This window comes from Mytilus californianus, unplaced genomic scaffold, assembly GCF_021869535.1.
Source record: "Mytilus californianus isolate M0D057914Y unplaced genomic scaffold, xbMytCali1.0.p SCAF_10, whole genome shotgun sequence".
Taxonomy (NCBI): domain Eukaryota; kingdom Metazoa; phylum Mollusca; class Bivalvia; order Mytilida; family Mytilidae; genus Mytilus; species Mytilus californianus.
The window spans coordinates 55,053,671-55,077,789 of record NW_026262582.1 but is presented as its reverse complement, the minus strand read 5'-3'; the positions used below and the strand labels follow the sequence as shown (position 1 = coordinate 55,077,789).

Below are 24,119 nucleotides of genomic sequence, written 5' to 3'. Positions count from 1 at the left end.
TCATTAGGAACATTCATGTCATGTTTGGTTTCATTCCATTTAGTGGTTCTCTAAAAGACAACATTTGTATGTATTTCCCATAGGGTCATATGTTAAACTAAGTCCCGCTGGCAGCCATCTTGGATGATTGATCGCCTACAAAGTTACAAGACTTGGTCAGCACCTCATAAGGAACATTCATGCCATGTTTTATTTCATTCCATTTAGTGGTTCTCTAAAAGAAGACATTTGTATGTATTTCCCATAGGGTCCTATGTTAAACTAAGTCCCTCTCTGGTGGCCATCTTGGATGATGGATCGGCTTCAAAGTAACAACACTTGGTCAGCACCTCATAAGGAACATTCATGCCATGTTTGAAGAAGACATTTGTATGTATTGTCCATAGGGTCCTATGTTAAATGAAGTCCCCCGCTGACGGCCATCTTGGATGATGGATTGGCTTCAAAGTAACAACACTTGGTAAGCACTGCATAAGGATCATTCATGCCATGTTTCGTTTCATTCCATTCAGTGGTTCTCTAAAAGAAGACATTTGTATGTATTGTTCATAGGGTCCTATGTTAAACGAAGTCCCCCGCTGGCAGCCATCTTGGATGATGGATCGGCTTAAAAGTAACAACACTTGGTCAGCACCTCATAAGGAACATTCATGCCATGTTTGGTTTCATTCCATTCAGTGGTTCTCTAGAAGAAGTTCAAAATGTAAAAAGTTAACGAGGACGACGACGACGGTCGACGGACGCCAAGTGATGAGAAAAGCTCACTTGGCCCTTTGGGCCAGGTGAGCTAAAACCATATATATGGGAAAGTTTAACAAATCACCTATCCTACATGATTACTTACTCTCGTTAGGGTCTATTGTACAGAATGGAAAATTTTCTGCAGTAGCTTGACTTTTGGTTAATGTGTTGAAAAAAGTGGATTTCCTATAAAATATATAACAGTATTATATGAATATTACATTTATTCACCTGAATATCTATTGTCTATACTACATTTATACCAAGGACGGTTTATCAGTATTTCAATTTAACAAAACAAATTTCGTCAAACATACATTGTGATGTAAAAAACTTATCATTTAATTTACCTTGGCTTGTGGCTATTACCATTACCTTGTGACTCTTAACAGCTTTTAAGTAAACTAATACAGGTTGAAACAATAATTTCCACGAAAGTCTACTGTATTTAAATAATTTTTAGTGAACGGTGCAGTATCAAGGCTTTGTTTTCATTTTATATAGTTTGTGCTGAAAAGAAAGCAAAAGTAATATACTATAAAATTCAATGTAAACATTTACCCGTGTAATTCTATTACTATTTTAAATATCCAACTAGCATCAAAGAAATAATATAAATATAAAGACAAGTGGGATGATTGCCAATGAGACAAATATCCACCAAAGTCCAAACGATATGGATTGAAGCAACTAAAGGTCACCATACTGCCTTCAACAATCAGAATAATCAAAACAATATAGTCAGCCATAAAAGGCCTGAACAAGACATAATATGAAACAATTCAAACAAGAAAAGCAGAAGCTTGATTTATAACAAAACAATTAACAAAAAAAATATGATAGACATGAACAAACAACAAATAAAATATAGTACATGCAAAAACACACAATTAACAGCGCCTGGTGATGATCCATAGCCTGACCGGTTTCGGTCCTTCACTGACCATCCTCAGAGGCAGAATGGTGGATTAATATTAACACCCTATTTATATAGATTCTGTATCCAGCGGATAAGAGTTATCCGGCGTACAATAGTTATCCGGTATCCAGCGGATCCTTTCAGCTAAAAATCCAGTGGAATTTTCCTTGGTTATAGTAAACTTTATATAATGTTACCGTAAACATTTTACCTAAGGTTATAACCCGAATTTGGGCTTCTACATTGCGGTACAGGGTGTTTTCATTGTAATTGAAGTACATGGTAGTCATGCAGTCTTCATCTATTCCATTTAGTGGTCCTCTAAAAGAAGACATTTGTATGTATTTCCCATAGGGTCCTATGTTAAACTAAATCCCTCTATGGGGGCCATCTTAGATGATGGATCGGCTTCAAAGTAACAACACTTGGTCAGCACCTCATAAGAAACATTCATGCCATGTTTGGTTTTATTCCATTCAGTGGTTCTCTTAAAGAAGACATTTGTATGTATTGTCCATAGGGTCCTGTGCTAAAAGAAGTCCCCAGCTGGCGGCCATCTTGGATGAAGGATCAGCTACATAGTAACAACACTTGGTCAGCACCTCATAAGGAATATTCATGCAATGCTTGGTTTCATTCCATTTAGTGGTTCTCTAGAAGAAGACATTTGTATGCATTGTCCATAGGGTCCTATGTTAAAAGAAATCCCAAGCTGGTGGCCATCTTGGATGATAGATAGCCTACAAAGTTACAACACTTGGTCAGCACCTAATAAGGAACATTTATGCCATGTTTTATTTCATTCCATTCCCTGGTTCATTAAAAGAAGACATTTATATGTATTTCCCATAGGGTCCTATGTTAAACTAAGTCCCCCGCTGGCAGCCATCTTGAATGATGGATCGGCTTCAAAGTAACAACACCTGGTCAGCACCTCATAAGGAACATTCATGCTATGTTTGGTTTCATTCCATTCAGTGGTTCTCTAAAAGAAGACATTTGTATGTATTTCCCATAGGGTCCTATGTTAAATGAAGTCCCCCGCTGGCAGCCATCTTGGATGATGGATCGGCTACAAAGAAACAACACTTGGTCAGCACCTCATAAGGAACATTCATGCCATGTTTGGTTTCATTCCATTCAATGGTTCTCTAGAAGAAGTTCAAAACGTAATAAAATGCTCCGCAGGGCGCAGCTTGATACGACCGCAGAGGTCGAACCCTAAACAGTTGGGGCAAGTATGGACACAACATTCAAGCTTGATACAGCTCTGAATTTGGATTGTGATTAAATATTTGACACAGCATAGGTTTCTGACACAGAATGAATGTGGTCTAAGAACTTAAAAATTTTAAATTGGACATTCACCTATTATGGTCCAATATCCAAAATCTAAATACATGGTTAGATTCAGCAAATCAAAGAACCCCAAGAATTCAATTTTTGATGAAATCAAACAAAGTTTAATTTTGGACCCTTTTGATCTCAATGTGGACAAAAATGATAACGGGGCCCAAAAATCAAAAATCTAAATACATGGTTAGATTCAGCATATCAAAGAACTCCATATATTCAATTTTTGTTGAAATCAAACAAAGTTTAATTTTGGACCCCGATTTGGACCAACTTGAAAACTGGGCCCATAATCAAAAATCTAAATACATGTTTAGATTCAGCATATCAAAGAACCCTAAAAATTCAATTTTTGTTAAAATCAAACTAAGTTTAATTTTGGACCCTTTGGACCTTTATGTAGACCAATTTGAAAACGGAACCAAAAATTAAGAATCTAAATACACGGTTAGATTCGGCATATCAAAGAACCCCAATAATTCAATTTTTGATGAAATCAAACAAAGTTAAATTTTGGACCCTTTGGACTTCAATGTGGACCAATTTAAAAACGGGGCCCAAAATCCAAAAACTTAATACACGGTTAGATTCAGCATATTAAAGAACCCCATATATTCAATTTTTGTTGAAATCAAACAAAGTTTAATTTTGGACCCCGATTTGGACCAACTTGAAAACTGGGCCCATAATCAAAAATCTAAATACATGGTTAGATTCAGCATATCAAAGAACCCCATATATTCAGTTTTTGTTGAAATCAAACAAAGTTTAATTTTGGACCCCGATTTGGACCAACTTGAAAATTGGGCCCATAATCAAAAATCTAAATACATGGTTAGATTCAGCATATCAAAGAACCCCAATAATTCAATTTTTGATGAAATCAAACAAAGTTTAATTTTGGACCCTTTTGATCTCAATGTGGACAAAGTTGATAACGGGGCCCAAAAACCAAAAATCTAAATACATGGTTAGATTCAGCATATCAAAGAACCCCATATATTCAATTTTTGTTGAAATCAAACAAAGTTTAATTTTGGACCCCGATTTGGACCAACTTGAAAACTGGGCCCATAATAAAAAATCTAAATACATGGTTAGATTCAGCATATCAAAGAACCCCATATATTCAATTTTTGTTGAAATCAAACAAAGTTTAATTTTGGACCCCGATTTGGACCAACTTGAAAACTGGGCCAATAATCAAAAATCTAAATAAATGGTTAGATTCAGCATATCAAAGAACCCCATATATTCAATTTTTGTTGAAATCAAACTAAGTTTAATTTTGGACCCTTTGGACCTTTATGTAGACCAATTTGAAAACAGAACCAAAAATTCAGAATCTAAATACACGGTTAGATTTGGCATATCAAAGAACCCCAATAATTCAATTTTTGATGAAATCAAACAAAGTTAAATTTTGGACCCTTTGGACCTCAATGTGGACCAATTTAAAAACGGGGCCCAAAATCCAAAAACTTAATACACGGTTAGATTCAGCATATTAAAGAACCCCAAGAATTCAAGAATAAAACCCCATTGAAATTGATCAAGAAATAAGCAATTTATACGAAGTATCTTCTTTTGCACAATACTGTGCAATTGAATATTTCTTGCTATTGCGCAATACTGTACAATTGACAATTTCTTGCTATTGCGCAATATTGTGCTATTGGATATTTCTTGCTATTGCGCAATACTGTGTAATTGAAGATTTCTTGCTATTGCGCAATACTGTGCAATTGAAGATTTCTTGCTATTGTGCAATACTGTGCAATTGAAAATTTCTTGCTATTGCACAATACTTATTATATAATAATTTACACATCCTGTTTGGTGTGTATCTCCTACCATATCATTATTATTTGCTTTTAAATATAAATCAGAAATAACCAACTTAAAATGGAAAATTTTAAAAGAAAAAAAAAAGGAAAAAAAAAATCCCCCCCCCCAAAATTTTTATGAACCCCCTTATGATTCATCACCCCCAAACTCAATCCCAGCCTTCCCTTTGTGGTATGGTACCTTGCAGTACAATTTCAGAGAGATCCATACGCTTGGAACACAAGTCATTGTCTGGAAACTAGAAAAATGCTTATTTTTGGCCCCTTATTACTAAACGTTTTCGGCAATTACCCCCAAACTCAATTCCAGCTTTCCCTTTGTGATATGGAACCTTGTAGTACAATTTCAGAAATATCCAAACACTTACACACAAGTTATTGTCATGAAACTAGAAAAATGCTTGTTTTTTGCCCCTTTTTTGGCCCCTAATTCCTAATATTTTGAGGCAATTACACCCAAAATCAATCCCAGCATTCCCTGTGTGATATGGAACCTTGTGGTACAATTTCAGAGAGATCCATATACTTGAACACAAGTTATTGTCTGGAAACTAGAAAAATGCTTATTTTTGGCCCCTTTTTGGCCCCTTATTCCTAAATTTTTTGGGTAATTACCCCCAAACTCAATTCCAGCTTTCCCTTTGTGATATGGAACCTTGTAGTACAATTTGAGAAAGATCCATACACTTACACACAAGTTATTGTCATGAAACTAGAAAAATGCTTGTTTTTTGCCCCTTTTTTGGCCCCTAATTCCTAATTTTTTGATGCAATTACCCCCAAAATCAATCCCAGCATTCCCTGTGTGATATGGAACCTTGTGGTACAATGTCAGAGAGATCCATACACTAACACACAAGTTATGTCTGGAAGTTACAAAAATGCTTATTTTTGGCCCCTTTTTGGCCCCTAATTCCTTAACTGTTGGTACCATAACCCCCAAAATCAATCCCAACCTTCCTTTTGTGGTATTGAACCTTATGGTAAAATTTCAAAGAGATCCATTCACTTAAACTAAAGTTAGAGTGCGAAAACCAATGTGTCTTCGGACGACGCCGACGCCAACGTCAACGTCATACCAATATACGACCGCAAAATTTTTTTGCGGTCGTATAAAAATCTAAACACATGTATAGATTCAGCATATCAAAGAACCCCATATATTCAATTTTTGTTAAAATCAAACTAAGTTTAATTTTGGACCCTTTGGACCTTAATGTAGACCAATTTAAAAAACGAGATCCAAAATTAAAAATCTAAATACACGGTTAGATTTGGCATATCAAAGAACCCCAATAATTCAATTTTTGATGAAATCAAACAAAGTTCAATTTTGGACCCTTTTGACCTCAATATGAACCAATTTGATAGCGGGGCCCACAAATAAAAAATCTAAATACATGGTTAGATTCAGCATATCAAAAAACCCATACATTCAATTTTTGTTGAAATCAAACAAAGTTTAATTTTGGATCCCAATTTGGACCAACTTGAAATCTGGGCCCAAAATCAAAAATCTAAATACATGTTTAAATTCAGCATATCAAAGAACCCCATATATTCAATTTTTGTTAAAATCAAACTAAGTTTAATTTTGGACCCTTTGGACCTTAATGTAGACCATTTGAAAACTGGACCCAAAATTAAAAATCTAAATACACGGTCAGATTTGGCATAACAAATAAATAAATGTGGTCAAAGATTTTACAAATCTAATGCGCCATACTGTGCAATTAAAGATTACTTCTTGAAATTTTTCAATATTTGAAATTTGAAAAAAAAATAATATTTGAAGAATAATTCTTTTTAATTTCTGAAATCTGAAATGAGAAAAAATTAACCCCCCACAATTTCTTTTCACCCCCCCCCCCCCCCTTCCACCTTTTCCCCCCAAAAAATTCTTTCCATCAAGATATGGCCATAATCTCAATTCAAATTTCCAATTTGCAACCATAATTACCCATTTAAATTTACCATAGTGCTAACTTAATCTATTTTATAATAGAACTTAAAATATGGTGTCAAATCTTTCATATGGATTTTTTTGTCAAAAAAAAAGATGCAACATTTGCAGATATTTTTACTGTTCTTCCTTTATAAATATGCATTTCTTTAAACATAATTTAAAAGCAGTGTAAGGGAAGTAATACAAATGATGTATTTGATTTATCTCCCTTACACTGCTTTAAATTATGTTTTGTACTAAAGTATTTGTCCATATAAAAATGCTTGTTTTCTGCCCCTTTTTTGGCCCCTAATTCCTAAAAATTTTGAGGCAATTACCCCCAAAATCAATCCCAGCATTCCCTTTGTGATATGGAACCTTGTGGTACAATGTCAGAGTGATCCATACACTAACACACAAGTTATGTCTGGAAGTTACAAAAATGCTTATTTTTGGCCCCTTTTTGGCCCCTAATTCCTTAACTGTTGGTACCATAACATCAATCCCAACCTTCCTTTTGTGGTATTGAACCTTATGGTAAAATTTCATGGAGATCCATTTACTTAAACTAAAGTTAGAGTGCGAAAAGCAATGTGTCTTCGGACAACGACGACAACGTCATACCAATATACGACCAAAAAATTTTAATTTTTGCGGTCGTATAAAAATTCAGCAAGTTTTCCATTTGTAAACAGGCAAAACTCTAGAATGGTTAAAGTGACAACACAAAAATTCAAACTTGATCTGTATTTTGTGGTTATAAGTATGGTGTATAAGTTTCATAACATTTTGTTGAGGTAAACTAAAGTTAGAGAACGGAAACGAAAAATTCAGCAATTTTTCCATTTGTAAAGGGGCATAACTCTAGAACGGTTATAGTGACGCCACCAAAATTCAAACTTGATCTGTGTGTTGTGGTAATAAGCATTGTGTATAAGTTTCATAACATTTGGTTAAGGCAAACTAAAGTTAGAGAACGGAAACCAACCTTGGGACGTACGTACGAACGTACAGACAGACGTACAGACGGACAAGGGTAAAACTTAAAGCCCCCTCCGCTACAGCGGGGGCATAAAAATTACTCAAACATACCATAAAAGCAGGTGCACAAATTCAACATATGTGCAATCTTCCTGTGAAGTTTCAGGGATCTGGGTTGAAAACTGTAGCAGGAAATGATAACACAAACTATGTACCCACTTTTTCCCTCCTGCCCATCAGGCTGAAATAACCACTCTGACAGTGTTCTCAACAGAATTTATAATTTCTGATTATCACCCAAAGCATGTATATGAAAGTCAATCACACAACAAACAATCCTGCCAAGTTTGGTTTCATTGGCCCCAGTGGTTCAGAGTAAAAGATGATCAAATGCAGAGTTGGCTGTCATTACAGATTTCCAGCATCAGTTATTATGCATTTGGTCAATGGACAATTGACAATATCATTCATAATCTAGATACCCAAATGATGATTGTATTTGTTTCTATATAGCCCGGTACTTTCAGAACAGAAGATGTTTGTAAATGTTAATGGACAATTGAAAACCACTGACAACAACTGACAACTGACAACAGACACCAAGTTGTGGCTTTGGGTCAGGTGAGCTAAAAAGAAACCCAACTTCAAGAAGAATGTCAACATTTTAATAACTGAATGGCAGTACAATTGTTAATCACTTGTTGAACCTTTAAATTAAGATGCGGTCATTTCAAACAGTAATGACAGTTGTTTCAAACAAATTTATGTAGTCACTGGTCACATTAAGCAGGTGATGGCTTAACACAGTTAAAATATATGGGAAATCTATATCCTTTCAATTGACATAATTTGAGTAAGAGTCAATTCTTTTTGCCGCCATATTGGAGGCAAATGTATAATTTCCTTTATAAATCAACCGAATTCAACTTATATTGATCACTAAACATGCTAAACTTTAGAAAAAGTTGTTTTCTATACAATTTGTGTAAGCCTTGTATAATACATCACTAGTCTACAATCTAGTATGGTTCTCTTATCATGCTTATCAGACCTGCTTGTACTACATGGTTAATTTAATAAATCAAATAAGACAAGAGGCTGTCAGAGTGACAGCAAATCGGATTTTTCTGCAGGTCGAACCCTGAACAGTTGAGCAAGTATGGACACTACATTGAAGCTTAAAACAGCTCTGAATTTGGATTGTGATTGAATATTTGACACAGCATAGGTTTGTGACACAAAATGAATGTGGTCAAAGAACTGAAATATTTGAAATTGGACATTTACCTATTATGGTCCGATATCCAAAATCTAAGTACATATTAGAATCAGCATATCAAAGAAACCCAATAATTCAGTTTTTGATGAAATCAGACAAAAGTTTAATTTAGGACCCTTTGGACCTCAATGTGGACCAATTTGATAAAGGAGCCTACAATCAGAAATCTCTCAATACATGGTTAGATTCAGCATTTCAAAGAACCCCACAAATTCAATTTTCGTTGAATCAAACAAAGTTTAATTTTGGACCCTGATTTGGACCAACTTGAAAAATGGGCCCAAAAATCTAATATTTAAATACAGGTTTAGATTCAGCATTTGAAAGAACCCTATATATTTAATATATGTTGAAATGAAACACAGGTTAATTATATCCATAATATTTTCTGTGCAAAGGGAAATAACTCAAACTGGATAAATTTTTTCTAAAATAAGATATGATGCAATTTTTCAAATTATAATCAATAATATAATAACAACAACCAGTGATGACTAAGTTCTCTAAAATTAGATATGATTTAACACTCAAACATTGTTAGAATCAGTATATCAAAGAACCAAAGAATTCAATTTTTGATAAAATTAAACAAAAGTTTAATTTAAGACCATTTGGACCTCAATGTGGTATTATCTTATTAATAATGAAAAGAAATACAGGTTTAGATTAAGCATTTCAAAGAACCCTATATTTATTCAAATTATGTTGAAATCAAACACAGTTTAGTTTTGGACCCCGATTTGGACCAACTTGAAAACTGGGCCCAAAATCAGAAATCTAAATATATAACAATATAAGCTTGGTTTTTAAAGGAGTTCACTTCATTAAAAAAAAAATATATAGCATTCAGAAAATTAGTTTTTACAGAATAACAAACAAACTTGCCACAAAATTCTTCAAACAATTTACCAAAGAAAAGAAGAAAAAAATCCAAAATCTCATTTATCATTAATACAATGTCTTTTCAAAATCTATAAAACTTATCAGTAACAAGAAATAATTGTAACAGGATGTTGTTACAAAGTCCCCCAAACAAAGCTCCAATAATTCATCATTCCCATGGTCTCCTTACATTGGCCAAAGTCCAGTACAAATTGGTTTGTGATATGCATAAGTGATGCCTATGGATTGACCCTGTATGTCATTCAAATCTTCTTGAAATGATGAACAGGAATATATATGGTTGTTTAGGGGTGGAGATCTCGACCGTTTACAAGTTCTCAAAAGGGGAAGGTGTGTGATCCCCAGTGGACTCCCCCTAAATTTCATATGATTTGTTTGTTTGTCCCATACAAGAATATATATGGTTTAGGGGTGGGGATCTCGACCGTTTATAAGATAAAAGCACATTCTCAAATTGAAGGGGAGTGGGGGTAAGAATATACATGATTTAGGGAGACTTAATTATCTACAAAATGTCTAATAATGAACAGTAAATTTCAAACTTCATTTATACAGTCCTTCTAGTAAATTTCAAACTTTATATATACAGTCCTACAGATCTTATCAGGAAACAGAAAATTTTCAAATAAATCTGTCACTCCAATGATTAGGCCACACTTAAAAATATTTTGGTTTGCCCAAACCCTACTCGAAGGTAGAGACAGTGGGTAGGTAGGCAGGCATTTTCTTTCTTTTTTTTTGGCAAAGAGAAACTGAAGTGTCAATTGTTTATTATATCATGCCTATCTGATTAAAAAAAAAAATTTCACATCAGGACAATAAAAGATTTTGAGTAGGCAGCTATTTTCTGGGTAGGTAGGGTTTGGGCAAACAAACATATTCTTTTTTATTACCTTATCATATGCTAAGATATTTCCCAGATCTAATTAATAATGAAACTAAATCATTATCATATGCTAAAATATTTCCCAGGTCTAATTGAACAGAACTATGGTTTAACATAGTACTCTAACATTACATATATAATAATTAACAAGCATTCGGAGAGTATTGCATGGCAATACATAGTCCCCTACTGGGTAAAAATTCATTATACTGGAACAAAATGCTAACTTGTTATATAACTTGCCATGGTGTAAACAAAAAGTAAATATCATGTCAATATCTTCAAGCATGACTAAAAACAGTGTGGAAAACTGATTATATGAGTGAATTTTTCAAGTCCAAGGACCATAACTCTGCACAAAATTATTAGACCGAATCATAAATTTGAACTTGATCTGTAACTTGTCATGATAAAACTATATACCAATTATCAATCAATATCGTATAAGCATGATGAAAAAAACATTAGATATGATTAATAGTTCTCTAAAATTAGATATGATGTAATACAGTGTATATCTATTTTCAAATTATAATCAAATATAATTAATAGTTTCAAATATTTTTTCTTTCATTTGTCACAAACTAATATAGATTTGAAACTTATCTATAAAATGTCAACAACTTTTATCTACACAATGTAATGTATTGAAATATATACATAATAAAAATAGATTATTATCTTATTAAAGGATTTCTTTTTTTTTATATATATAGCATTCAGAAAATTAGTTTATACTAAATAACTAACAAACCTGCCAAAAAATTCTTCAAATAATTGAACAAAGAATGTCTTTTAAAAAATAAGTTAGCTCCCTTTGTACATAAATATGGTTTAACATAGTACTCTAACATTAGATATGGTCCAGAGTTATGGTCCATAACTCTGGATTAAATCATCAGACCGGAACAAAATTTGAACTTGATCTATAACTTGTCATGATAAAACTATATACCAAATATCAAATCAATATCTTCAAGAACGAAGAAAAAAAGTGTGGAAAGCTGATTTGCCGGACTGACAGAAGGACAGACAGACGGACAGACAGACAGACAGACAGACAGACAGACAGACAGACAGACAGACGGATGGAGTGCAAACCTAAAGTCCCCTTCGACTTCGTCGGTAGGGGACTAATAATGTAATAATCTTCAAAATGTCTAATGATATAGCTTATAATCATTACCACTTAGGAAAAAGATAATTTTCAAATAAATCTGTCACTCCAATTTTTAATGTGAGATAAGACAAATTATAACATGATAACAAGAGTAAAATATTTAAAAATTCCATTTTTTGGATATTAAAAATGGCGATAACTCACAAAGGAGATATACTAAAATCTTGAAAATTGAACTAGACCTTCATTAAGTCCCAGGAAACAACATATTTAAATTTGAAAAAAATTTGTTAAAGCGTTTTCATGTTATTGTGCTGACACTGTTTGGCAGCCGCCCATCAGCCAGCCCAGCCGCCTGCAGTAAATCCCCATTTTAATAACCGATATTTCCTTTGAAAATCCGGTTAAAAATCAACCAATTTGCCCTGTAACATGATATTTCTCCCACTTCAATTATGTCATATTGAAAACTTATCTATTTGGATGATTGGAAAATGGTTTCATACAGAAGTAGGTTGCTTATTACAGGTGGTCATTTAGGCAGGTTTGACTGCAAGTACAAGTATTTAAGTTATGAATTAGTTTCTTGAAATCCAGCAGTATCTTCATTTCCCTCTCTGTATTTATTATGCCAGTTGCCTACATGTAAGTTTATTCAGTAGTAAATTTATATAAATAGAATTTAAAAGAATAATTTTTTCAATTACAACAGAATTTTCTACCAGAACAACAGATGCACTCTAGCACTGTTTGGAACAAAAGCTCTGTAAGTTACATGTACTTCATTATACAATGTAGACCTCAATAATTTTTCCTTTGGAATTCCTTTTTCTAGAGGTACTAGAACACACCTGCAACATCGCGGTCCGAAATGAATTGTATTGTCATCTGATAGTCATGCTGATTATAAGGCGCACAGTTTTCTCTGCTTTCAAAATATTTCTGTTTGAACCTGTTGACCACGGAACTTGTTAATTATTGGTAATATTAATTATGTGGAAAACAATACGGCCTGGAATGGTGTAATTTTTAATCAACACCATTGTCCTATATTAGTTATATATAAAGTTGAATTCTTTGATTAGATGTTTTTACGTCATGCCGGCTGACACATTGGAAAGTACCTTACGTCTTATTTTAGCCTGGATTTTAAGTATTTGTATTGTCATCTGATAAAGTCATGCTGATTTAAGGTGCACAGTTTTCTCTGCTTTCAAAATCTTTCTGTTTGAACCCATACTGGTTTTCTTACTACAACCGGAAACTACATGTATGTTTTATTGCATTGTACTTATTGTTTTGGGGATGGTTAAATTCTGGTAGTAAGACCTGTCACGGCCAGGCTGTGAACCTTGGTAGGCAAATGCTCACATTAAATCTGTATCGATACAGTGTATTAAATGTCCTCCTTTACACAATAACACACAGTGGTGCTCCTAATAAAGGAGGAAGATACAGAACATACATACATGTCACATATACTATTAGTATTGGTATCAGATTCGACCCGGAACTTGTTATTTATTGGTAATATTAATTATATGGAAAAACAAAAGGGCCTGGAATGGTGTAATTTTCAATCAACACCATTGTCCTATATTAGCTGTATATAAAGTTGAATTTTATGATTCGTAGTTTTTCCGACATGCCGGCTAACGAATTGGACATTGTTATTTTAGTAGTATAGATGGTTTCAAAACAAGCATGGTTCCTAAGGGCTTTCATTACTTCATTTGATTCATTTAAGAACTTTTGAGATTTGGTCCAAGACTACCTACATTTTTTTATAAGTGTACTAATAATCTTACCCTACATTTGGTAATCCAGCAATACCAAAAACAGGAAAATAACGCTTTATAAATTACATGCGTCTGAAACCCTTTTCTGGATTTACCTTTATAAGGATCAAAGCCGAATATTTGAAAGTCAAGGAAGTATTTTAGAAAGGTTTGTTATAAATCATGTCAGTACTGAAGTACTCACTACTGTGCTGATGATACCGTCTGGGACTCCGGTAATAAAAAACTGCCACTCCAGTATAGTATGATAATCCTTAGGGCCCTCCTAATAATCATATTAACGCCTCTGGGAGATATTGGCTAATGATCACCTGACAATAGTGATCAAGCTCAGAACTAATATTTTAAAGAAATTCTATTCCATTACAACTTATTTAATTATTTATGAACTTTATAGTAAAGAACACTGCCAGTTCTGACTTAATCAAAGTGCTGGATAGCACCTCTGGAAAGTTTGCAACTGTAGATGTGTATTATTTCAAATAGGTTATAGATGTGTATTATTTCAAACAGGTTATAGACGTGTATTATTTCAAATATGTATTTAATCACAGCTTTGATGTTTTTAACTAAACCTTTGTCTCGTCAGCAATTACCAATAGAATGCTCTGCTGGGCGCAGCTTGATACGACCGCAAAGGTCGAACCCTGAACAGTTGGGGCAAGTATGGACACAACATTCAAGCTTGATACAGCTCTGAATTTGGATTGTGATTAAATATTTGACACAGCATAGGTTTCTGACACAGAATGAATGTGGTCTAAGAACTTAAAAATTTTTAATTTACCTACTATGGTCCAAAATCTAAATACATGGTTAGATTTAGCATATCAAAGAACCCCATATATTCAATTTTTGTTGAAATCAAACAAAGTTTAATTTTGGACCCCAACTTGGACCAACTTGAAAACTGGGCCCATAATCAAAAATCTAAACACATGTTTAGATTCAGCATATCAAAGAACCCCAAGAATTCAATTTTTGTTAAAATCAAACTAAGTTTAATTTCGATCCTTTGAACCTTAATGTAGACCAATTTAAATAAAATGCTCCGCAGGGCGCAGCTTGATACGACCGCAGAGGTCGAACCCTGAACAGTTGGGGGAAGTATGGACACAACATTCAAGCTTGCTACAGCTTTGGATTTGGATTGTGATTAAATATTTGACACAGCATAGGTTTCAAACACAGATTGAATGTGGTCTAAGAACTTAAAAAATTTAAATTGGACATTCACCTATTATGGTCCAATATCCAAAATCTAAATACATGGTTAGATTCAGCATATCAAAGAACCCCAAGAATTCAATTTTTGATGAAATCAAACAAAGTTTAATTTTGGACCCTTTTGACCTCAATGTGGACAAAGTTGATAACGGGGCCCAAAAATCAAAAATCTAAATACATGGTTAGATTCAGCATATCAAAGAACCCCATATATTCAATTTTTGTTGAAATCAAACAAAGTTTAATTTTGGACCCCGATTTGAACCAACTTGAAAACTGGGCCCATAATCAAAAATCTAAATACATGTTTAGATTCAGCATATCAAAGAACCCTAAGAATTCAATTTTTGTTAAAATCAAACTAAGTTTAATTTTGGACCCTTTGGACCTTAATGTAGACCAATTTGAAAACGGAACCAAAAATTAAGAATCTAAATACACGGTTAAATTCGGCATATCAAAGAACCCCAATAATTCAATTTTTGAGTAAATCAAACAAAGTTTAATTTTGGACCCTTTTGACCTCAATGTGGACAAAGTTGATAACGGGGCCCAAAAATCAAAAATCTAAATACATGGTTAGATTCAGCATATCAAAGAACCCCATATATTCAATTTTTGTTGAAATCAAACAAAGTTTAATTTTGGACCCCGATTTGGACCAACTTGAAAACTGGGCCCATAATCAAAAATCTAAATACATGTTTAGATTCAGCATATCAAAGAACCCTAAGAATTCAATTTTTGTTAAAATCAAACTAAGTTTAATTTTGGACCCTTTGGACCTTAATGTAGACCAATTTGAAAACGGAACCAAAATTTAAGAATCTAAATACACAGTTAGATTCGGCATATCAAAGAACCCCAATAATTCAATTTTTGATGAAATCAAACAAAGTTTAATTTTGGACCCTTTGGACCTCAATGTGGACCAATTTAAAAACGGGGCCCAAAATCCAAAAACTAAATACACGGTTAGATTCAGCATATTAAAGAACCCCATGAAATCAAGAATAAAACCCCATTGAAATTGGTCAAGAAATAAGCAATTTATAGGAAGTATCTTCTTTTGCACAATCCTGTGCTATTAAATATTTCTTGCTATTCTTAATGTAGACCAATTTGAAAACGGAACCAAAAATTAAGAATCTAAATACACGGTTAGATTCGGCATATCAAAGAACCCCAATAATTCAATTTTTTATGAAATCAAACAAAGTTTAATTTTGGACCCTTTTGACCTCAATGTGGACAAAGTTGATAACGGGGCCCAAAAATCAAAAATCTAAATACATGGTTAGATTCAGCTTATCAAAGAACCCCATATATTCAATTTTTGTTGAAATCAAACAAAGTTTAATTTTGGACCCCGATTTGGACCAACTTGAAAACTGGGCCCATAATCAAAATTAGCAATTACCCCCAAACTCAAACCCAGCTTTTCCTTTGTGATATGGAACCTTGTAGTACAATTTCAGAAAGATCCATACACTTACACACAAGTTATTGTCATGAAACTAGAAAAATGCTTGTTTTTTGCCCCTTTTTTGGCCCCTAATTCCTAAAATTTGGAGGCAATTACCCCCAAAATCAATCCCAGCATTCCTTTAGTGGTATGGAACCTTGTGGTACAATGTCAGAGAGATCCATACACTAACACATAAGTTATGTCTGGAAGTTACAAAAATGCTTATTTTTGGCCCCTTTTTGGCCCCTAATTCCTTTACTGTTATTACCATAACCCCCAAAATCAATCCCAACCTTCCTTTTGTGGTATTGAACCTTGTGGTAAAATTTCAAAAAGATCCATTCACTTAAACTAAAGTTAGAGTGCGAAAACCAATGTGTCTTCGGATGACGACGACGACGACGACGACGACGACGACGCCAACGTCATACCAATATACGACCACAAAATTTTTTTGGCGGTCGTATAAAAACAGGACCCAAAATTAAAAATCTAAATACACGGTTAGATTTGGCATATCAAAGAACCCCAATAATTCAATTTTTGATGAATCAAACAAAGTTTAATTTTGGACCCTTTTGACCTCAATATGATCCAATTTGATAGCAGGGCCCATAAATAAAAAATCTAAATACATGGTTAGATTCAGCATATCAAAGAACCCCATATATTCAATTTTTGTTGAAATCAAACAAAGTTTAATTTTGGACCCCAATTTGGACCAACTTGAAAACTGGGCCAAAAATCAAAAATCTAAATACATGTTTAGATTCAGCATATCAAAGAACCCCATATATTCATTTTTTGTTAAAATCAAACTAAGTTTAATTTTGGACCCTTTGGACCTTAATGTAGACCAATTTGAAAACTGGACCCAAAATTAATAAAATGCTTCGCTGGGCGCAGCTTGATACGACCGCAGAATTCGAACCCTGAACAGTTGGGGCAAGTATGGACACAACATTCAAGCTTGATACAGCTCTGAATTTGGATTGTGATTAAATATTTGACACAGCATAGGTTTCTGACACAGAAAGAATGTGGTCTAAGAACTTCAATTTTTTTAATTTACCTATTATGGTCCAATGCCCAAAATCAAAATACATGGTTAGATTCAGCATATCAAAGAACCCCATATATTCAATTTTTGTTGAAATCAAACAAAGTTTAATTTTGGACCCCAACTTAGACCAACTTGAAAACTGGGCCCATAATCAAAAATCTAAACACATGTTTAGATTCAGCATATCAAAGTACCCCAAGAATTAAATTTTTGTTAAAATCAAACTAAGTTTAATTTTGGACCCTTTGGACCTTAATGTAGACCAATTTAAAAAACGGGACCCAAAATTAAAAATCTAAAAACACGGTTATATTTGGCATATCAAAGAACCCCAATAATTCAATTTTTGATGAAATCAAACAAAGTTTAATTTTGGACTCTTTTGACCTCAATATGAACCAATTTGATAGCAGGCCCACAAAATAAAAAATCTAAATACATGGTAAGATTCAGCATATCAAAGAACCCCATATATTCAATTTTTGTTGAAATCAAACAAAGTTTAATTTTGGACCCCAATTTGGACCAACTTGAAAACTGGGCCAAAAATCTAAAATCTAAATACATTTTTAGATTCAGCATATCAAAGAACCCCATATATTCAATTTTTGTTGAAATCAAACAAAGTTTAATTTTGGACCCCAACTTGGACCAACTTGAAAACTGGTCCCATAATCAAAAAATGTTCCGCAGGGCGCAGCTTGATACGACCGCAGAGGTCGAACCCTGAACAGTTGGGGCAAGTATGGACACAACATTCAAGCTTGATACAGCTCTGAATTTGGATTGTGATTAAATATTTGACACAGCATAGGTTTCTCACACAGAATGAATGTGGTCTAAGAACTTAAAAATTTTAAATTGGACATTCACCTATTATGGTCCAATATCCAAAATCTAAATACATGGTTAGATTCAGCATATCACAGAACCCCAAGAATTCAATTTTTGCTAAAATCAAACTAAGTTTAATATTGGACCCTTTGGACCTTAATGTAGACCAATTTAAAAAACGGGACTTAAAATTAAAAATCTAAATACACGGTTAGATTTGGAATATCAAAGAACCCCAATAATTCAATTTTTGATGAAATCAAACAAAGTTTAATTTTGGACCCTTTTGACCTCAATATGAACCAATTTGATAGCGGGGCCCACAAATAAAAAATCTAAATTCATGGTTAGATTCAGCATATCAAAGAACCCCATATATTCAATTTTTGTTGAAATCAAAAAAAGTTTAATTTTGGACCCCAACTTGGACAAACTTGAAAACTGGGCCCATAATCAAAAATCTAAACACATGTTTAGATTCAGTATATCAAAGAACCCCAAGAATTCAATTTTTGCTAAAATCAAACTAAGTTTAATTTTGGACCCTTTTGACCTCAATGTGGACAAAGTTGATAACAGGGCCCAAAAATAAAAAATCTAAATACATGGTTAGATTCAGCATATCAAAGAACCCAATATATTCAATTTTTGTTGAAATCAAACAAAGTTTAATTTTGGACCCCGATTTGGACCAATTTGAAAACTGGGCCCATAATCAAAATCTAAATACATGTTTAGATTCAGCATATCAAAGAACCCTAAAAATTCAATTTTTGTTAAAATCAAACTAAGTTTAATTTTGGACCCTTTGGACCTTAATGTAGACCAATTTGAAAATGGAACCAAAAATTAAGAATCTAAATACACGGTTAGATTCGGCATATCAAAGAACCCCAATAATTCAATTTTTGATGAAAATCAAACAAAGTTAAATTTTGGACCCTTTGGACCTCAATGTGGACCAATTTAAAAACAGGGCCCAAAATCCAAAAACTTAATACACGGTTAGATTCAGCATATTAAAGAACCCCAAGAATTCAAGAATAAAACCCCATTGAAATTGATCAAGAAATAAGCAATTTATACGAAGTATCTTCTTTTGCACAATACTGTGCAATTGAATATTTCTTGCTATTGCGCAATATTGTACAATTGACAATTTCTTGCTATTGCGCAATATTGTGCCAATGGATATTTCTTGCTATTGCGCAATACTGTGCAATTGAAGATTTCTTGCTATTGCGCAATACTGTGCAATTGAAGATTTCTTGCTATTGTGCAATACTGTGCAATTGAAAATTTCTTGCTATTGCACAATACTTATTATATAATAATTTACACATCCTGTTTGGTGTTTATCTCCTACCATATCATTAATTTTTGCTTTTAAATATAAATCAGAAATAAGCAACTTAAAATGGAAAATTTTAAAAGAAAAAAAAAGGAAAAAAAGAAAAAAAAAAAAAAAAAATCCCCCCCCAAATTTTTTGAACCCCCTTATGATTCATCACCCCCAAACTCAATCCCAGCCTTCCCTTTGTGGTATGGTACCTTGCAGTACAATTTCAGAGAGATCCATACACTTGAACACAAGTTATTGTCTGGAAACTAGAAAAATGCTTATTTTTGGCCCCTTTTTGGCCCCCAATTCCTAAACGTTTCGGGCAATTACCCCCAAACTCAATTCCAGCTTTCCCTTTGTGATATGGAACCTTGTAGTACAATTTCAGATATATCCAAACACTTACACACAGGTTATTGTCATGAAACTAGAAAAATGCTTGTTTTTTGCCCCTTTTTTGGCCCCTTATTCCTAAAATTTTGAGGCAATTACCCCCAAAATCAATTACAGCCTTCCTTTTGTGATATAGAACCTTGTGGTACAATGTCAGAGAGATCCATACACTTACACACAAGTTATTGTCTGGAAGTTACAAAAATGCTTATTTTTGGCCCCTTTTTGGCCCCTAATTCCTTAACTGTTGGTACCATAACCCCCAAAATCAATCCCAACCTTCCTTTTGTGGTATTGAACCTTATGGTAAAATTTCATGGAGATCCATTCACTTAAACTAAAGTTAGAGTGCGAAAACCAATGTGTCTTCGGACGACGCCGGACGACGACGACGACGACGACGACGACGACGACGACGCCAACGTCATACCAATATACGACCAAAAAATTTTTAATTTTTGCGGTCGTATAAAAATCTAAATACACGGTTAGATTCGGAATAACAAATAAATCAAATGTGGTCAAAGATTTTACAAATTTAATGTGCCATACTGTGCAATTAAAGATTACTTCTTGAAATTTCCCCCCCCCCCCCTTTTCCCCCAAAAAATTCTTTCCCTCAAGATATGGTCATTATCGCAATTCAAATTTCCAATTACCCATTTAAATTTACCATAGTGCTAACTTAATCTATTTTATAATAGAATTTAAAATATGGTGTCAAATCTTTCATATGGATTTTTTTGTTAAAAAAAAAAGATGTTCCTTTATAAATATGCATTTCTTTAAACATAATTTAAAAGCAGTGTAAGGGAAGTAATCAAAACGTTGTATTTGGATTACCTCCCTTACACTGTTTTAAATTGTCTTAATTGTTCAATAACCATTACTTTATACATAATTTAAAAGCAGTGTAAGGGAGGTAATTCAAATATTGTATTTGATTTATCTCCCTTACACTGCTTTAAATTATGTTTTGTACTGAAGCATTTGTCCATTAACCAGGACAACCTTGTTTTTCCCCCTAATTCCTAAACGGTTTGAGCCTTAACCCCCCCAAAGCAAGTCCTAACCATCCCTTTGTGGTATGGAAACTTGTGGTATAATTTCAGAGAGATCCATACACCGTTCCACAAGTTATTGTCTGGATACTAGAAAAATGCTTATTTTTGGCCCCTAATTCCTTAACTGTTGGTACCATAACCCCCTAAAATCAATCCCGACCTTCCTTTTGTGGTATTGAACCTTATTGTAAAATTTCATAGAGATCCATTCACTTAAACTGTTGTTATTGTGCGAAAACCAATGTGTCCTCGGACGATGACGATAACGACGCCAACGTCATAGCAATATACGACCGCAAAATTTTTTGAGGTCGTATAAAACCGGCAAAATTTCCTTAAAATTACCAATTCAGGGGCAGCAACCCAACAACGGGTTGTCTGATTCATCTGAAAATTTCAGTGCAGATAGATCTCAACCTGATTAACAAATTTACCCCATGTCGGATTGCTCTAAATGCTTTGGTTTCAGAGATATAAGCCAAAAACTGCACTTTACCCATATGTACTTTTTTTAGCCATGTCAGCCATCTTGGTTTGTAGGCGGGGTCATTGGACACGTTTTTGAAACTATAAACCTTAATGATGATTGTGACCAAGTTTAGATAAATTTGTCTCAGTAGTTTCAGAGGAGAAGATTTTTGTAAAAGTTAACAGACGACGGACAACAGATGCCAAGTGATGAGAAAAGCTCACTTAGCGTTTTGGGCCAGGTGATCTAAAAATGACTCCACCTAAATTCAAAAAAATCTATGTTTTATGGTTAAAAGTATTGTGTATAAGTTTCATAACATTTGGTTGAGCGAACTAAAGTAAGATAACGGAAAAGAAATAAATGTGGATAGTGTCCACATGTGGACACAGATGATGCCCCCGCTTGCATATCATATATTTATAAAGGGACTTAACTGAAGAACGATAAAAGTGACACTACCCAAATTTGAACTTGATCTGAGTTTTGTGGTAATAAGCATTGTGTGTAAGTCTCATAACATTTGGTTGAGGCTAACTCAAGTTAGAGAACGAAAACAAAAAAATTGTACTTGATCTTTACTGAGTTTTGTGGTAATGAATATTGTGTATAGGTTTCATAATGTTTGGCTGGGGAAAACTTCAGTTACAGAATGGAAACTAAAAATTTTGCAATCTTTCGATGAAGGGGCATAACTCAATAATGGTTAAAGTGACACTACCCAAATTCAACTTGATCTGTGTTTTATCAGTGGAAGTCAAAATTAAACATTGCATTGTATAAAGCATTGATTGTAGTTGATTCAACTATAATCATGGTCAAAGGAAGATAACTTCAATTTTAAAAATATATTATAAACTTGATATTTAGAAGAAAATAAAAATTTTGCAATTTTTCCATTTATAAAGGGACATAACTCTAGAACAGTTAAAGTGATGCCATCAAAATTCAAACTTGATCTGTGTTTTGTGGTAATAAGCATTGTGTATCAGTTTCATAACATTTGGTTGAGACAAACTTATGTTAGAGAACGGAAACTAAAAATTTTGCAATTTTTCCTTTTATAAAGGGGCATAACTCTAGATCGGTTAAAGTGACACCACCAAATTTCAACCTTGATCTGTGTTTTGTGGTAATAAGCATTGTGTATAAGTTTCATAACATTTGGTTGAGGCAAACTCAAGTTAGAGAACGGAAACTAAAAATTTTGCAATATTTCCTTTTATAAAGGGGCATAACTCTAGATCGGTTAAAGTGACGCCACCAAAATTCAAACTTGATCTGTGTTTTGTGGTTATAAGCATTGTGTATAAGTTTCATAACATTTGGTTTAGGAAAACTCAAGTTAGAGAACGGAAACCAATTTTCGGGACGTACGGACAAGGGTAAAACTTAATGCCCCCTCCGCTACGACGGGGGCATAAAAATTCAGCAATTTTTACATTTGTAAAGGGGCATAACTCTAGAACGGTATAACTGACACCACCAAAATTCAAATTAGATCAGTGTTTTGTGGTAATGAGCATTGTGTGTAAGTTTCATAACTTTTGGTTAAGACAAACTAAAGTTAAAGAACAGAAACTAAAAATTCCAGCAACTTTTCTTCTTGTAAAGGAGCATATAACTCTAGAATGGTAAAAGTGACGCCACCAAAATTCAAACTTGACTGGTGTTTTGTGGTAATAAGCATTGCCTATAAGTTTCATACAATTTGGTTCAGGCAAACTCAAGTAAGAGAACAGAAACCAATTTTGGGATTTACGGACGTACGTACAAGTAAGGGACGTATACGTACATACTTTCAGAAAAACAAGGATAAAACTCAATACGGTGGGGGCATAATAATAGCAGTATGACCACAGGAATAAAAAGTTTATATACACTAGATTCATAGAGGTGCTTATAACCCTGTAACAAATTTTAGTTGCTGCTGTGAAATTTAGCATTTAGGCAATAACATTTGAGATTTTTGGTTTTAAGCCATTCATTTGACATACTAGTAATCATTGCCTCTGTGTTTGGATGACACATTGTTAATTATAGGTCAACCTTAAAGAATCATACTGCCCCAGGAATAAAGTGTGAGGATAAAAAGTTCTGGATCAGCCACTGCATTGTTAAGCACTAAGAAAGTCATTTTGCTAGTACATAGACAAATGTTATTTAATCATGTTAATAATTTCTACAACACTTGTCTTGATACACTGAGCTATAATATTCTAAGAAGTAGATGCTGGCTCGGTTGCTTTTAATACAAGCCTTATCCTTGTAACAATTTGTGTACAAATGTAGTTGTTAATCGTAACACTGATAAGGAGGCTATGATAGTTGATACGAATTGTCGTTGTCAATGTTTTTCTGCTGCCAGTTTGATCCACTTGAGCATGCTGAACGAGTGAAGGTCCTTATATCCACATTGGAATGTGAAACAGCTAGTATTTAAATAACGGAATTAAAAGTTTTCAAATGATTTTTGGCATCAAAAC

General features: G+C 33.7%; 1 protein-coding gene across 2 annotated transcripts in view; it reads right to left on the bottom strand.

Annotated features, from left to right (window-relative positions):
- The window catches only part of LOC127718911 (obg-like ATPase 1), a 128,700-nt gene that overhangs the window by 84,454 nt on the left and 20,127 nt on the right, over positions 1–24,119 (bottom strand). For both annotated transcript variants that reach the window (XM_052225004.1, XM_052225005.1), the window contains one exon: positions 845–927. In XM_052225004.1, coding sequence (XP_052080964.1) covers positions 845–927 — 83 coding nt within the window. The remainder of the gene's footprint in view (positions 1–844; positions 928–24,119) is intronic.